Source organism: Sphaeramia orbicularis, chromosome 15, assembly GCF_902148855.1.
Source record: "Sphaeramia orbicularis chromosome 15, fSphaOr1.1, whole genome shotgun sequence".
NCBI classification, from domain to species: Eukaryota; Metazoa; Chordata; class Actinopteri; order Kurtiformes; family Apogonidae; genus Sphaeramia; species Sphaeramia orbicularis.
This window is the reverse complement of record NC_043971.1, coordinates 29,018,638-29,036,602: the sequence shown is the minus strand read 5'-3', so window position 1 is coordinate 29,036,602 and position 17,965 is coordinate 29,018,638. Positions and strand designations below refer to the sequence as shown.

At 39.5% G+C, this 17,965-nt stretch overlaps 1 protein-coding gene across 3 annotated transcripts in view; it reads left to right on the top strand.

The window, feature by feature from the left end:
• Window positions 1-7,056: 7,056 nt before the first annotated feature.
• Window positions 7,057-17,965, top strand: part of akt3a (v-akt murine thymoma viral oncogene homolog 3a) — a 65,693-nt gene continuing 54,784 nt past the window's right edge. Inside the window, exons 1-2 of one of the 3 annotated variants that reach the window (XM_030156330.1) lie at window positions 7,057-7,162; window positions 13,681-14,105. In XM_030156330.1, coding sequence (XP_030012190.1) covers window positions 14,060-14,105 — 46 coding nt within the window. In that variant the 5' untranslated portion in view covers window positions 7,057-7,162; window positions 13,681-14,059. Of the gene's footprint in view, window positions 7,163-7,282; window positions 7,626-13,680; window positions 14,106-17,965 lie in introns of those variants that run through there. The other 2 variants (XM_030156331.1, XM_030156329.1) reach the window with 2 other exon arrangements.

The window sequence follows — 17,965 nt, the reverse complement described above, 5'->3', positions numbered from 1 at the left end:
CATTTCACACCTGAGTGCAAAATTGGTGACCCAGAACAGAGCAGAGCTATGCTGGACCATACTGGCTCCCAAGCTGTCCTGCTGTACAGCACACCTTCAACACTGTGGCTGCAGCTGCTCTGTCCTGTCTCGTGTGTGCATACGTGTATGTGAATGTGTGCTTGTTCTGTATCCCATGCACGGGGTTTGTCTGACCGCAGCTGTCCCTACCTCTATGCGGGTCTCTGGGGCGAGGCTGACCTCTCTCCTGAAGCCACATCAAAGGAACCTGGGCTGGGCTGAAGGGGTACGGGGGTGCCTGGATGGCCGACACGGCTGCTGCTTCCCTGGGCTTTGGGAGCTGGGGAACTGGGGCTGGAGTTAACGGTTGTGTAGATGGGGTGGGGTGTGTTGCAGAAGGTGAAGGGGGCTGTAAACATCGGGGGGTATGGGGGCATGTGTGTGGCAGGAGGGCAGAGAGAGGACGCATGAGAACGGGGGCAGGGGTGTGATTACAGACAGAAGCTGGAAGTTTGGCTTAATGTGTGTGTGTTTGCTGTTCAACCTGGACAGACTTTCTGCACTCTAGAGTCATTGTGTCAGAGGTGTGTGTGTGTGATCCATTCAGGAGCACACCGTCTAACCCACTGGGAGTCAGGGGTCCAGCTTGGTAAGAGCTGTCGGGACAGAAGGCCAGGGGGCCGTGTGCTGTAGCATGGGGTCCCTAATGGAAAAGACAAATTACATTTGCACACAGGACTACTGATTGAGAGATGGGCAAAATAACAGCAACACCTGATCACATCTCACAATCCAGTGTAATGGCCCTGACATAGATATGCATGTGACATTTACACATTTCAGTATTTTTCATCTATAGAATATGAAGAGTAGAGGAAAGGACAAATGGAAAGCAGTAGGAAAAAGAGAATTCTAATAAAGGCAAAAGATGATTCAGAAAGGAAAGAGCAACAAAGGACACAGAAAAGGAAGGATTTGGTTTGCATTTTGTGTTTTCACACGAAAAAACCCTGACATTCATTTTTACCTAAAATTGGATACAGAAATCAGAATGAATCAAAAAATCGATGATTGCATATAGGAAAAAAAAGTGGATAGTCAAAAATGCATTAAAAGAAACCCTGTTTCCCACTCACATATACACACATGGAAACCTACACATGCCTGAAGTTCACAAACATACACCATGTGGTGCACTTATGTGATGATCACGCACTGCTGAGTAAAACATACCTAGAGGACTCTACCTTAACATGGTGTTCTTCTACAACTGATGTGACTGATTGAACAGGCTCTGCAAAAATAGTTCATCATGTTGCCTCTGTGGGAAAACAGAAAATAAACCAGTGCAGTGGTTATAAGATCACTGTTTACTCATTTACGTTTCTAAAGGAGGTCATGAAGAAAAGGAAATACTCCATAAATACAAAATGTCTGACTTAGATCATATGTAATTTACAGTATACAGCTCCTGAAAAAGTAAAAAAAAAAAAAAGTGTATGTCGAATAGACTTGAACCTGTTTGTTTTTCCATGACCAGCTGTTTCAGCAAATTTAAGTTTGTCAGTGAAGATGTGCATGAAAAGTATCTGGGAAAAAGTGTTAATACTCAGAAGATACTATACTACAAGACGTTGCTTTCAAAAAAAGGAAAAATATTAAGAATGTATTCTAAGCAAATTATTCTTGAAAATGAAAATTACATTTTGAAATAATTTAACCTACTAAATATTCTATTGCTACTTAATCTACAGCGATGCATCATATGATTAAAGATCATCAGAAGTTTGTGATAAAAATGTTAATGTTCCATGAGTCTTGTTTTCAACATTGATGGTGTATTCATAATATGGATTTTTGGAATGTAAACTTTTAATTTATGCCAAAAAATAAAAATGAACACTTGGAAACGTGTGTTTTATCACTGGGGAATAAATAATGCTAATTGAAAAAGTTACTAAAGCTTTTAGACGATATACAGTGAAGTGAAAAATACAATATTTAGAAGTATGAAGTGGCATAAGATGTTATTATTTAAAGTTTGTCAAATTTTCACAGATTTACTGTACTTCAAAGTACTTAGTTACACACTACCACTGTGTATGTGTGTGTGTGCGACTGTGTGTGTGTCCTAAAGTCACGTCTGGCCACATTGATGGTAACAGAAGGGCTCCCCTGTGCTCCTCTTCCTTTTTCAAGCTGTCTCTTCATCCTCACCTCCGCTGCCTCTCACATACACAAACACAGAACTTCCCTCGCTGCTGGTTTCACCCATGCTCCCCCTGCACACAGAGATGTGAGCAGAAGGCCAGCTGATGGAGAAATATGTGTGTTTGTGTGTTGAGAGAGGCCAGAAGAGTGCACACATACATTATCTGACACACTAGGTCCACCTGTGTCTGCACTCTGTACACAGCCACGGCCACATACTCAGACCCTCTCACACCATCTGGGAGAAAAACAGTGTACGACTAACTTCATAGGCTTTTCACAGCATCATTCAACCAGTAAGTTAGTTTGGAAATATACTGTAAGAGGTTACAAACTCATTGTTCCGTTATCAATCCATAAAGACCCAGAACTATTTTTGCGGCAACTTCCAAATGAATTTCTCTCTACATCTAACCTTTCTTAAGTTATTTATCACCTTTTATTAAAATAGTATCCCCATATTTTGCATTGTATAGTGGAAATCTGCAGTGGTCCCTGGAGAAGTGGGTATACTCTCAATTTTTGTCTTCTTCTTCTTTTTTTTTTTTTTTAAAGTAGTCCATAAAAATGCCGTTTTAGAAACAGTGACATGCCAGACTACTCTATTTAGTTTACCCAAAAATCCATCAGTGGTATTTGCTCACTATGATAAGATTATCATGAATTGATCAGGGGCAGTTTGTAGGTATTATTGGCCACACAAGCAGCTGCATGAATGACAATGTATTCAACTTGAGGTAAACATAGGGTAACATTAGCCTTTCATAATGTTAGCCTACTCACACAGTTTAACTATTGGGACAAAATTTCTTCTCCTCTAAATGTGTAGTCATATGACCAGTAGTTTAACAGTGACTCATTCTGAAACCACCTTAAAACTTACCTCAGAATTATGTATTCCATGAAAGTAGAGTCTCTCAATATGTGTCACTCACTTGAAATATGTTTATTCTGCCTTTCTCATTTGCATTTCCAATAATTGCGCATCTTTCAACGTGACGTGCAGTGACCTGTCAATCAACTGGGGTGACACTGGCACCTGAGTTGTCCAATCACATTCCAGAGGTGGTCAGTGCTAGTTAGCAATATTTACATGACCCGCCCCACTCTGCCTCTGATTGGCTCATCAGTCCTCATGCCTAAAGTTCACCAATAATCAGTGAAGGTACCAAGTACTAGCTAATTAGAGGCAGAGTAGGGTGGGTCATCGCTTCATCCTAGGGGGAAAAAATGGGCAATTTGGCTCAGATACTACTGAATGGTGCATATTAGGGGGATTTAGAAGTGGGTGTACCCAATGCTGACTGAAAAATAAGTGGGTATACTCCGTATACTCCCATATACCCTGGACTACACCTCTGGAAATCAGGCCTTTCTCTATATTTCATTTACTGATCATGTAGATTTTCCTAAAAGCTCACAGTAACTCCAAAGGTTATTATTATATCAAAACAGAGAAAACAGGAGAGCAAGTGACTTTTTAAGCAAAATATGTCATTAGCTGGACATGAAGCAAGTGTCTACAACTACTGCCATTTGTCAAACTATGTGGGTTTTACTGGTGAATCAATTTTGTAGAAGATGATGGTGTTTCCACGGTCATTATGAAGCTTCTGATCATCCAAATGGGTCACATTTGGTGTCGCTGAAAAGTTGAGAAACTGAATTTTATCTGAATTTAAATGTATTGATGGCATTAGCGATTGAAAAGTTGTTAAATATTTTATATTATGAGAGGCTTTTGGATGTCATCGTCTATTAGCTAAATAAACCAAATGAAGGCCTTCCTGCACAGCAAAAAGAATTATAGCAACAAAATTAATGTAATCTTCTACACATACATACACATTAAAATACATGTTTTTTGAATTAATATGAATATTAAAATTAATTTGGATGACATCACATTTTTGAATAGTACCTGTAATGTAACTATGTATTTTCTCACTAACTAATTACAATTACATTTTGTCATTTAGTAACATAATACTATACAAGTGCATGTTTGTGATTAAGTGAAAAAACAAAAACTGTAATCACATTATGCATCTGAAAACAATGTGCGCAAATGACTGCACCTTTATGTGATGAAAGAATCAGATGATTTCCAATCCTTATAACCCTTTTTAATCTCCAAACTTAGAATCTACAAAGCCACAATCTCATCACCCTCGACTTTTATATTATTGAAGTCTTGTAATGTGCCAGCTGACCCTGCAACAAGCATCTCAGCAATTTCAGTAATGCATTGTCCCAACAGTCTGAGCCAAAAATGGCCACTGAACATTTTGGTTTACACCAGGCTGATCAGCTGTTGAGTAATCATTTCAGTCTTATGCTACACAGCTGTCTGATCCTTCCGGCTGTCAACAGTAATTAAGACAATGCAATGGAATAATACCAGAGGCTGAACCTACTCACATAAACCTGTCTACTCAGCTGCTCAAAAACCCCAAATGTTTGATCAAATAATAGAGGAAAGAAACACAACAATAATGATAAAACACTAAAAGATTTTCTGCATCACAAACTGCATTTTTAAGACTGATTCAGTCACACAAGGTATAACAATTACCCACTGATGAGTAAAAGGCCTGCACTGTACATTCCTCCATGGTAGAGAAGGTGCAAATGTATTTTCAATGTCCGCCCTCTAAGCAAAGAAAAACTGGACAAGCTAAAAACATGTTATGATGATAGTCAAAGTGACAAACTAAGGTACAATTTACACCTGGCGTTGAAACACAATCTGTATCCACATAAGTTATCCAGATGAGGAAACACATTATTGCATTTGACAGCATCTGCCTGACTACATTTGGATGTAGTCCAGCTCACGCTGTGTACAGATCCTGAGCCGGTGTAAATGTAGTCCCTGCAGTGTACTCACATCCATAACTACAACAATCTTCAACTCTGATGTGCAAATACCCCTGAGGACTCACATCACAGGTATGAGAATCTGATGAATATTTAAAGAACAAAATGGAAGATTCACATTCAGAAAAGTAAAGCATCTACATGTGGCTCCTCATAAGCCAAAGAAAATGAGAAAAGTGATAATAATGAGAATAATGGGAATAGTGAGAATAATTTGTCTATTTAAGGAGGTTGACAAGATAACTCTTTTACCATCTGGAATAGCAGCCAACAACACAAAACTCAACTTCAAACAATATAAATAAATAACCTGCTGACACTATAGCAAGATTTTTTAGCAAAAAAAAGACTGTGTTGCCACAATATCATGTTTTGCCAACACTTAAAATTTGTCAATTTTATATTTTCTCTAGAGGACATAGATCAGATCAAAAAAGAGGTTAAGGAGAACACATTAAAACACAAAGGCAAGAGAAGATTGTTTATTATGTGGATTAAAATCAGGTCTAAGAAGGGGTCTAAATGTGGGGTAAAGAGTATGTTTATATGGGACAGAATAGGACATGTCATGCATGCTGAGAATTAGACTGAAGTTTTAAAATCATGTCTGCCTCACTAAATAAACACACAGATTACTAGGCAGGTTATAGGTTAGGCCTTCAGCATGTGAGAGATGTTCTTTGACTGCAACTTTTCCAACTTCGGAGTTACATAAACCCATGGGGACAATTCTCACAGTTCTCATGGTCTTATGAGATAAGGTTTCCATCCACCTGTTTTATTTGCACATAAAAAAAACCCTGAGAAGACTGTAAAAACATCTTGATTTAATTTTTCCATATAGAGGCGAGGTGGAAAAGTAGGTGTATGGACTAACAGGTCTCATACTCTCATGATATACTACATCTAGTAAATGTTGAAAATCCACTTTAAACTGAGCTTATGTAATGCAATAGTTGATTAATTTTACATCCCATGAATGTAAATATGCATAAAACATTGTTGAGAAAGAGCTTGATAAGTGTTGATTATTATAAATCTTGGGCAGTTGAAATACGTTTACATCTCACTGGTGATACACGTGGATTAAGCTTACTATAACCTGCATCAACTCATTTAAATTGAAATGTAAGACATTGTCTCAATATGTGGGACATGGGACAAATACAGGGAAGTAGTGTGCTATTGTCATTGTATAATGGTAGAACTGCACAATATGGCAGCTAACTTCAATAAATAGAATAGAATAGAATAGAATAGAATAGAATAGAATAGAATAGAATAGAAATTATTGTCTATCCAAGTTGAAGGTTGCCTTTGGCCTCTCCAGTCCAGCGTAATAATGTAGAATTTCAAAACAATACTGAATCTGCTGAAGTGTGTTGACTCCATTAATTGCATTCAGGATAAATGGGCCCTGAAAAGCATTTTCTTTACAAGAGACGTTCTGTAGTGTCCTGACTCCTGATAGGAGCATCTCAAACTCATTGTAGAAGGGATGCACTGTGTGCTGTCACTGATAACTGACATTGTTTTCTTTTATATGGCTGTACTGCAAAGATCATCTAATGTTTTTTGTTCATGGTCTTCTATGTCCCTGCCTGATCAGCTTCTTTCGATTTACCATAGTTAAGGGTTTGTACCACTCAGTAATGTTAAAACCAAAGATGCTCTCTATTACAGTTAGACATCAACCTGTTCTCTGATAAAATGGTGTCTGGCTTTTTTACTCACTGGGAAACTCATTGTTTCAACATATAACATAGACTTTACAAGTCCACATTGCTTGATGTTTACTTATTTAAGTGAAGGTAAAAGAAATAATACTATCTCTATGACTGTCATTCACCCGTGTTCACAGTGGATGTTTTCCACAGGTAAGTCCACTCCACTGACAGTGAAGGTCTTCTTTTCCCCGCAGGACTCTCTCGGATATCAGCCTCCAAACTCTCGCGATGGTTGGCTTCTTAGCCAGCAGGGACTCACGGGATGTTGGAATGGGATGATGAGGGAGCTCAACAGTGGAGGATAACCGGAGGCTGGGCTGAAACGGTTAAAACGGGAGGACGAGGTGAGACGGAATGGCGTCTGTGTGTATGTGAGACAGAGACGGTCTCTGTCGGAGAGAGACAGAGGGAGAGACAGACAGACAGACACACAGACACACAGACAGAGAGAGAGAGAGAGAGAGAGAGAGAGCGTGCCCGTGTGTGCGCGTGACGGAGAGGAGAGGGTTGCCGTTTCTCTGGGTGACGTCACAACTTTTCCTGAAAGTCAAAACAACCGTTGGCTGCGGTAACGGCAGCCTGCGTCGCTTCTGGGAAATTTCGTTTGATGTGGCTTTAACCGATCACTTCTACACCGTTTACAGGCGACGGTTGGCCGGGGCTGGACGGTTTAGCTTAGCCTTACGTTTTGTTTGCCGATCAGCCTAGCTTAACGTCACTTAGCCCTCTGAGAAGGGAGGAAAAACATAACCTGAGCGGTTTATGCCCAGCAGGTGCACGGGAATCCCACCGCACCTGCCGCTACAGGTAAACACACCGGCTGCATTGTTTTGTCATTAACATAACTTTGTGTATGTCGTGATCCTGATAGCAAGGTGGGCGGGCCGGTATCTGACAGGTCACTTTGAAGTGATGCTGAGTGATTGTTTAGAGGTACAGATCCAGTACACTGTGTTTATCCAATGTCAAAAAGGAGTGGTGTGTATTCTCTGCGATCATGTTTGGTTTGTGCATGTTACCACTGTTATAATCGTCCTCTGAGGTTTCTGCCATGCTGCATGCAACATGCGTCAGTTTGACAGCCAGTGACGTAGATGATGCAGTGCTGCTGGGTGCTGCTCATTTGAGGACAGACAGAAATAATGTTGCACTATGACAACCGGTGTTATACACAACGTTAAAGCAACGGTCATACTGGTCGTTGGTGAATGAAGTCATCAGTAACGGCTATTTTCTGAAAGGCTGGACATGATGTGATTGGTCATATGTTTTCAACAGGGGTGGAAGAAGTAGGCTACTCCCATTCCTCACTTCAGTAAAAGTAGAAATATCAGACAGCATTAGTTACAAGTAATGTCCTTAAAGTATCTTAAGAGTAGACTGCATACATATTATCAGCAACATGTACTTAAAGATGTGAAAGGATTTAAGAGAATCTAACTGCAGAAATGGAATTTTATATTCATAATTGTGTCATCATTAGTATGTTTTCACATGAAAATGAGAATCATGTTATTCCCTAGCATGAGCTGGTTAAACCATGAACTGAATAGAAGATGGACACTACACACCTTCCTCCCACTGTGTCAAAATGAAACCAAAACCTGATGGTCATAAGAGCTGCCATCTTGCCTGTGTGATGCAGTTTGGAGGTAGAGTGTACGCAGTATAGACGGGGAACATGGCATGCTCTGAACAGCCAATTTCATCAGAAGTCTACCTGATTAACTCTACCTAAAAAGAGCAAAATCTAATTCACCAGAAATTCACTGGATGCTTACTGTAAGTTTAGCCTCATTGGATAGTGTGGAGGGGGTTGGATATATGAACTGTGTTGCAGCCAGCCACCAGAGCTAGGTTGAGATGTTTTGGTTTTATATCTCGAGTGTTTTGACAAAGTCCATCATAAACACATTCAGTGGTTCATAGAGAGCAAGTTGCCTTCACTGACTCAGCATGTTGTGTTGTCATACGACTACAGAAGATGCAAACTGATTTCCCTGAAAAGGAAATAGTATTTATGAACAAATTTTATGTACTACCTAAAAATTATTTATAAGTATATTTCTTAAGTGATTGTACAGAAGAATGCCATTGTCATCTAACTGTATGTCTAATCTATCAAAAATAAAATTACTCATTTTGGAAAATAGCAACTGTTCCACGTACTCCTTTCATCATTAACACAACAATAACAGCTTTTTTTAAGGATAAAAATGTCACAGCACAAAAGAAATAGAAAAATGCTGCACTGTTGGTTTGTAGATGGAGAGAAAATATGCCATTTTAAACCATGATATGACCAGATTTGTTTAAGCTTTAGTTGCTCTGTTTTCTAAATACGTGAATAATATACAACTCAAATTCCAAAAAAGTTTGAACATTAAGATGTAAGTAATAACACAATATGGTGGAGATCCCATAAGCCATTATTTTTGACAGAAGACCATAAAAACATATCAAATGTTTAAATTGAGAAAATGCTGGTTTTTAAGAAAAAGAAATGTTATTTTTGAATTTGATGGCAGCAACACATGTCTCTAAAAAGTTAGGGCAGGGCAATTCTTTAACACTGTGTAGCACCCCATCTTCCTTTCATAACCACCCATAAACATTTAGGAACTGAGGAAACCAGTTGCTGAAGTTTTGTGAAGCAAATGTTGTTCCATTCTTGTCTGATATTGGATTCTAGCTGCTCAACAGTCTTGAGTCTTCTTGAGGCTTCTACAGCAGGCAGGCCATTTCAGCACCAGGGCTATCCTATTACAAAGCCATGCAGTTTCATTAGGTAGTATGCAGTTTAAGATTGTCTTGGTGAAACTTGCTAGGCCTTCCCTGAAAAAGACACCTAGATGGGATCATATGTTGCTCTAAAACCTGTATAAACCTTTCAGCATTGATGGTGCCTTTCCAGATGTGTGAGGTACCTATTGCCTAGCCACTAATGCACCCCCATACCATCACAGATGCAGGCTTTTGAGCTGAATGCTGATAGCAGGCTGGATGGACCCTCTCCTCTTAAGTCTGCAGGACACGGCGTTCATGGTTTTCAAAAGGAATGTTACATTTTGATTAATCTGATCACAGAACAGTTTCCCACTCTGTCTCAGTCCATTGTAAATCAGCTTTGAACAACAAAACAAGACATCATAACACCCAGTACTAGGGCTGCACGATATTGGAAAAAAAACTGACATTGTGATTTTTTTTTTTAACCCTGTGATATATATTGCAATATGAAAAAATACTCAGGAGGATATAACAGTTGTGTGGTAAATGGTCAAACAAATTAGTTATGTTACCTCTCATTGTGGCAACAGGTGCAAGGTACTATCGACAAAGAACCCCTGTTTCAGTATCATCCATCTTGTAGCAAAATAATTCCAGATAACTGACGTTGCTTTTCTTTTTGGCACCAAGTCTTCATTTTTGGTGATTTTCTCTTGTTCATTGCTCATTTTTCAATGTTGTTACCAACGACTCACTCCATGTGCAGGTGTGTTGTCTGCTTTGGCAAACTCATTAAGAACGATTGTGATTGGTGGATCGCTGTGCACAGTGTGTGTCAGGTACCCAGGTTGAAATTAGATGAGAACACATTGAGTTCATTTGCCTCTTACATTGCAGGACCTGCAATGTGAGTATTGTGCACATGTACATCGCGGTGACGATGCTCAAACAATATATTGTGCAGCTCTATCCAGCAGTTCCACTAGATAAAACCCTGATATCAAAGTATTGTATATTTCCATGTAAACAGTAACTTGTAAGTACACTGCTGTGTCAGGGTTCGAAATGAGGTATGTGACTGAGGATAATGAGGCTCCTCCCAGTGCCCACCACCCACAGAATTCAAGTTGTTTCTGCCTGGATGCTGATTCAGTTTATCAATATGTACAATAGGATTAGCAGAATTAAAAACCCTTTTATACCAGCTGCCACTGGCTCTTTAAAAAACAATGTGATTCCTGTTTTGTAGTTACATTTACCATTACTTGTTGTCTGTAGAGTAGTTTGCACTTTAGTGATATGAACAATACAGGTCGATCCTGGATGATGTGCATGTTATTAGCTTGATCAACCATGTTATCTTTTATTTGATTCCCAAACCAGAGTGTTTAAAATGTTTAATGATTTTTTTTTTTTTTTTTTTTTTCAGAAAAGTTAACTTTCTGTTAGTTAAATTAGTAAGTAAGTGAATATATGTTTAGGTACACTAGTTGTTTATCTATTTTTGTTTTCATTTGTTCAGACTAATGATCACAGTAAGGTTTCTCTTGGACTTGAGGTTCTGCCAATAGCTGGCTTGTAGTAAGATAGAGGATTGTAGACTAAGTACTCCTTGGGTTTGTTTTCCACACAAATTGGGATGTGGAAAGGTGAAACAAGGTGAGATGTGCTAGCTCGAGTCCAAACAGTGCCCTTTTTTCTTTTTTGTAAGGGTGATTTTAGATAAAATAGTGAGACTTTAGGATACGTGATAGTGCGATGGTTGGTCCTCCAATTTTGTCCATAGGTGGCACCCCCTGAACCTCTCAAGGATTAGGATAAGCGTTTTGGGAAATTAATGAATGAATGTTGATACTTTACCACTAAAAGGACTCTTTGGCAAGTTTTATGAAAAATGACACTCACAAAATATGTAAGGACAGTGAAACAAAGTTAGCTGCAACCTGTTAAAATTGTATTTCCACAGTGTCTTTTAATGTAGGTATGGTGTTATATTTTTAGAAATCCTGATGAGTATCATCACTGTCCAGTTAAACGGCGTTTAACTGATGGCAGTTGGTGATGTTTATATGTTGATCTTAATAAATCAGCAAAACATCATACAATCCTTGCAAGAGCAAACTATTCTTGAAATCATCAAGAAACATTATATGTGATGACACCCGGTGTAACACAGTGAATTGAGTTTACAGTTTTGTGAAAAGTATGGTGTAAAATTAGAACATGGATTAATTTTGGCACACTCTGTAAATGCATTGACTACAGTTGGTATGAGTTACAGAGATACTAATTCAAGAATTGCAGGGGAATACCTGATCTGTATGGTCTATCTCTGTGTTTCTATGTTTCGATGCTCTGTATCTCTCTTTCTTTATTATTTTGTCTTTGCCTCCTCTCTGAATTAAATAAATGCTGTCTGGCCGGTGCTTCCCCTAGCATGGTTGGCTCACTGGTAGTGGACATCTCCATAGCAACAGCTGCCCTGGTGATGAGAGGTTGCCACTGTCAGGACACTCTGCTCCTCTTCTTCTCTGCTTCAGCCAGTAGATGTTAACAACATTCGGGACCCTATCACTAACACTGTGATCAGGGACACATTAGCCCTGATTAAGGATGAAGCTAAATGCAGCTGTAGTCACATACACTGAAGCATTAAATCATAATCCAGAATTTTGCAGTGTCTATAAAAGTTTTAACCCTTGTTTAAATGACACTTAAACTGTATTTACAACAATTCAGTTGGATATAACACTAAGTTCAGCTATTTAGAGAAGGATATCGAGAAATAAGGTAAAAGTCCACTGTGCACCAGAAGTAGCCTTTATTTCACTTTAATCAAAAGACACAACAGCCTTTATTTTTAGTACTGATTCATTTGACATTAACTTCTTGATTAGTTTTGGTGTGTTAATGTTTTAATTTTCATAATAGTAGGTTCAATTTCAATTGAAAGCCCAGAGATCTAAAATATATAATTAAAGAGAAAAGACTGTAAATGATTAAAATGTTTATTTGGTTGTGAAAATAGCTGCATATTAATTTTTATCTTGATTAACTCATCCATTACTCACTTCAGTTATCATCACTTTTGACTGATTTGAAGGCAGTTTTAGCCTAATAGACTACGTATTACGAAACCACGTACACCATCATAACTAGCATAACATAAATTCATGATGTTGTAGGAAGTGAAAATATAGATTTAAAAAAAAAGGGAAATCTAGCGCATTTCTTGTAAACTGGAAATAAAACATGTATTTGTGTGCGTTACCAAATTCTACCATTTATAAGCCAGTGAAAAAATGCTTGTGTCACCTGCAAGGATGTGTGTGTGAGTTTGTGGGTCTGTTCCAACCCTCGTTATGACGCTGCAGTCCCTCCAAATGTCGGCAGTAGTGCAGACAGTAGCTGATCTGAATACTGATTGCTAGAACTGCTAGCTTTGCTGCTGTAGTGCTAGTCTCCATTCAGGCTAAGCAGCGTAGTGTTGTTGCGCGTTGTGTAACAATGCTTGTAGTAGAGTGCATTTGAGGTGAACGCAGCAGCTATGCAGAGAGAGAGGAGGGAGGAGGGAGAGCGGGAGTGAGACAACAGAGAGGTGCAGAGATTTGGGCTGGGAGAAAGAGAGGTGGAGAAAGAGTGTGAGAGCATCCCTAACTGCCATCGTTTCTATTTATAGCCAAGCCCTACTCCACAGTCCTGAGATGCTCTCCCACCTCCCACATACCGACAGACAAATCAGCCTACACACATACACATTGACAAAATAATTTGACATGGAGGAATATAGCAAGCTAAGAAAGGTAGACCGACTTTAGCACACAGCACAAGCTGCCCACCCGAACAAAAAAAATGAATGGGATGTAGACCTGAGAGAGATATACATTTCTTCTGCAATCAAGGTCAGTTTTTGCATCATCAAGAGCTTGCAATAATTCTTCCTGTTTAGCACAGAGAATGAAAGGGATGAAAAGAGGAAGTGAGGAGGGGTTGTCCTCACAATAACTAGTTGTTTACCTTCTAGATTGTATAAAGGGCTTTGGAGGGAAACAGTGGAGAGGGGGAGCAGCAGAGGAGGAGAAAAGTTCTCTTTTTAAAACATTTTTGTCTTTCTCCTTTCCCTTCTTTCTAGGCTGAGTCACTGCTGGTGAAGAGGAAGGTCTGGAGAGGGAACGAGTGAGGAGGAGGAGGAGGTGGAGGAGGAGGGGGAGAAGAAGAAGGGAAGGAGGCAGGGAGATAAGCCACAACAGGAAGCAAAACGACACGCAAAACACACACACACTGCGTGTTTGTGTGTGTGTCTGAGAGAGAGACTGCGCGAGTGAGCGAGCGAACGAGAGGGTGAACGGGAAAGGAAGGGAGGGAGAGTGACGCGGAGGCTGGGAGAGCCGGCCCCCCCTCTCCTCCTCTCCCTCTCTTTCTCTCCTCTCCTCCTCTCCTCTCCTCCCCTCCTCCCTCTCTCTCTCTGTGGAGCAGGCGTGTAGCGGCATCAGACTCGGCGTGAAGGAACCATGAGCGATGTCACCATCGTTAGAGAGGGATGGCTCCAGAAACGGGGTAAGTACATCCAGTACCTCTCTTCTTCTACTCTCCTACTCTCTGTTCTCCCCTTTTTTTCTTTTTCTTCTTCTTCTGTCTCTTGTCTAGACTGAGGGCCTGGCCGTGCCTGTCCACATGTGCTGGTGGGAGGATGTGTTTGCGATTAAGTGTGTGTGTATGTGTGTGATCACATGGATGTCTGATTACTTGGTGTGCGAGTGTTCAGCAACACATGTGTGTCTTTACCCCACAGGGATGTGTCTTTTTATTATAAGCTTGGCTGGCTATTTGTTTGCTAAGCCTCTATCTGCCTTAGTCAGGTAGTGACAGAGAAGAGTGTGTGCACAAATTTGTATGCACAAGTGTGTATGTGTATGCAGTTAATAACATCCAGGTCCATAGTAACACTGCTGGTGCATAATCCACTGTCAGGCCAGCATGCCTACTACTCTGTGAAATCAAGTTAATTCTGCCTGTCTTTGAGCTATTATTAAAAGCTGTAGTGTCCTAACATCTTGAATGGTGTCACCAAGGCAAGTCATATGACATGAGGTTGAGGGGTTGGTTGGGGTGGAGTCGAGGGGTGTAGTGATAATACATCCTGTTTACAACCTCACTGAATGAGAAAAAGAAGAAAGAGGGAGTAGAAGAGGATGTTGCAAAGCTGTTACTTCCCTTTTCTCAGAAATTCTTTTATTTTGTTTAGCCATTGTTGTCGCAACAGGTTAAGTGTATGCAACAGTGACTAATTAACCAAAAAATAATTAATAAAGTAGTAATGGCTGCCTGGACACCTTGGAACACAAGTTTGCCTCTAACATAATGGAGATTGACACTAAAACTTCTTGGGGTAATGTGTGTACTGATTCCACTAATGTGCATGCATGTGTTTTAGGAAGTCTCATAGGAGGAACAAGGGGGATTTCCAGACTTTTAGGCCAATAAGCATCATCTTCTTGACTCTGTGATGGTGTCTAGGAATGTGTAAAACAAACTGAACAGGAAGTGACATGGTTACATAACAGACAACAGACTTCTGGGTAATGTAGGCTAGCCCTCTGGTACATGAGGGTAACAGGTTGGACAACAGAATGCTCCTCCATACTTTACTTAAACAAGTGGAAGGTCTGTTTGATACAGTCACACACATACACACTTCATACTGCTGAAGTAGAGGGGAAGGTCTGTGTGTGTGTCTGTGAATGCCAGCATGCCAGTGTGATTCTCAGACAGTCGTCTGTGCATATAAAGAGGAACACATCGCCCCCAGTCACGACGCAGCTCTACCAGTTTGTGTGTGAGGGAGATAGAGATAAAGGTAGGGGTGGGGAGGTTGTTTGTGTCATGAATGTGAATGTTTGTCTGCATCATATGCTAAATCTAAGTTTGTATTTGCATGTGTGTGTATGTGTGTGTGGAGAAGAGCAAGGTCGGGGTGCTGACTCACTGTCCAGGTCGTGATACAGCAAAGACTGCAGTCTTAGTCATTAAACAGCTTCTACACAAACAAAAAAGTGAACAAGAGAGACAGAGAAAAAGAGGTAGTGTAACCTCTACATCAACATGTGTACACACACACACACACACACGCGCACCCTTTTGTACTAATTGGATTATGTTTGGTTGTGTTTTTATAGTGCTGAAAGCCTTGTACTTTCTAATTTTTATACTAGGTATGGCACTGTCAAGCTTTGAATAGAACAACATGAAGGCAGAAATGGAGAAAGAGGAAATAAAGAAAAACCAGAAGGTTAGAGACTGCAAAAATAGAGAACAAAAATGAGGGTGAAAGAAAGCAGTGTAGCATATTTGTGATTGAAAGAGAGCAGTTCATGTAAGGTGAAGTTAATCATAACAAATTATTTCAAACACGCAGACACACAGATGTTTGGGGTGTAGCTAAATATCTGCTCAGAGTTCTTGTGGATTGTTTATGAACATAAGATGAGTTGATGACGTGCAGCATCTGATGCTCTTTTATGTCATTAATGAAAATTGTATGAAAGTAGTGTCTTTACTCTTGTTTAATTCTTACATGCAGATAAAGTATTTTGCTGTGACACAGGGTTTGTGCGGTAATCTTTTTTTTTTTTTCGTTTTCAGTTAATTCAATCCCTTCTATATGGTCTTTACTTTGATAGCTGATTCAATGCCAAACAGTAATTGTAGTTGGATATAAGGAGACTAGAAAAGGAACAGTTTCCAACCTTGTACAAAGAAAATCTTTAAATGTACGTTATCATGTCAAATACTATGGTTTTCCTTTATGGATGTTGTAATAGAAGATAAATATCAACGGTATTGTAAATTCTATACTCATACACACACATTCTGGTGTGACCATCTCAGGGCCTACTGAATACTCTTATACACATTATACTGTTATAAGGATGTGTAGGGATGTCTTTTTGTTAAGGAGTCCTTGACTATGTTCACTGCTCTTTGCACATTTTCTGAATCAGGGGTATGTGTGTTTGAGTTTGTGTGTGTGACTGTTGTTTGACAAGTCAATAACCATTAGAATAATTGGTCAAACATGACACATGTGACAATACAAAACACACACACACACATATTTACACCCGGTAGACTTGATGATCAGCTTACACGTGTCAGTGGATGCTGATCAATGGTCATGTAGTTTTTGGTCCTTTGGAAGAATGTTTGACAGCATCAGCTCTTGCAGCTAGTTTTAAAAGAGTTTTTACAGAACCAACATAGAAATTGAAGAAATGAGAAAGGAAAAATATAATAATCAGTGCTGTCAAATGATTAAAATTTTTAATCAGATTAATTACAGGGTTGCTGTGGATTAACTTTGATTAATCATGATTAAATATCAGTATTTTTTTCACAACTGTTCCATCTTGGGGTTTTTTTGTATTCATATTTCCATCCAGAGGGCCAATGTGCTGTTCAGCATCTTCCATCTTTATGGTTGGTTCTGCTGCCTGTCACTACCAGATCAACTGCCCATTTGTTCATGCGCGACTCTAACTCTACTCAGACAAACTGCCCTAAATGCATTGGCAGAGACGTTCAGAATAATTCTGTGCTGCAGATGGGTTAATTGCGTTAAAACTTTTAATCAGATTAATCATGATGATGGATTAATCCGCGTTAATGCATTAATTTTGACAGCCCTAATAATAATAGATAGTTTTATGATGCTTTTACAACAGTGTTTTCTTGGAATGTTTAAGCCAGTAAAAACCATTCTGAATTGAATTGATTTGAATTTAGTTGAACTGAAATGAATTGAGTTGAATAATTGCTTTTCGTGTCTCTTGTATTTCTTCTTTCCTTCTTTTTTTCATATTCCCCATTTCCCTTCCTAATGTAGCGTGAAAAATCATCTCTGTCTGCTGCGTATGAGGTCAATTTCCTTATCATCACATCATATCATCATCTTGGAACAGAAGGGCATAACTCGAGAACAGCACCTCTTTAAAGTACACCATGTCCTCAGATGACCGAGCCTTTCAGTGCTTTCTACTGTAGCATGGTCATAAAGTCATTCCCTCTTTCCTTCACTTATTAAAGCTGAGAGCAAAATCCACCCACTGGTTGTATTTATGAATCTGAACAAATAACGAACAGTGGATGTATATCACCATCCCTGAATTAGTTATTAATCAGGTCACAGCTCATGTGTTTCTACTGCCTAAGCAAGAATTTGATGGTTTGATGAAACTAATTTTCATTTCACCAGTATGGTGAATTTGCACTGTAAAGCCAGAATCTAAAGTGAATTTGAGTTCATTTTGCACTCAGACCAGGAGTTTACCTTCTGTCAGCCCATGTGAGGCCACAGAGGTCACAGTCAGCTGCTGTAGTCAAAGATATTGTTACCTCCACCAGCATCAGCCCACACAGCA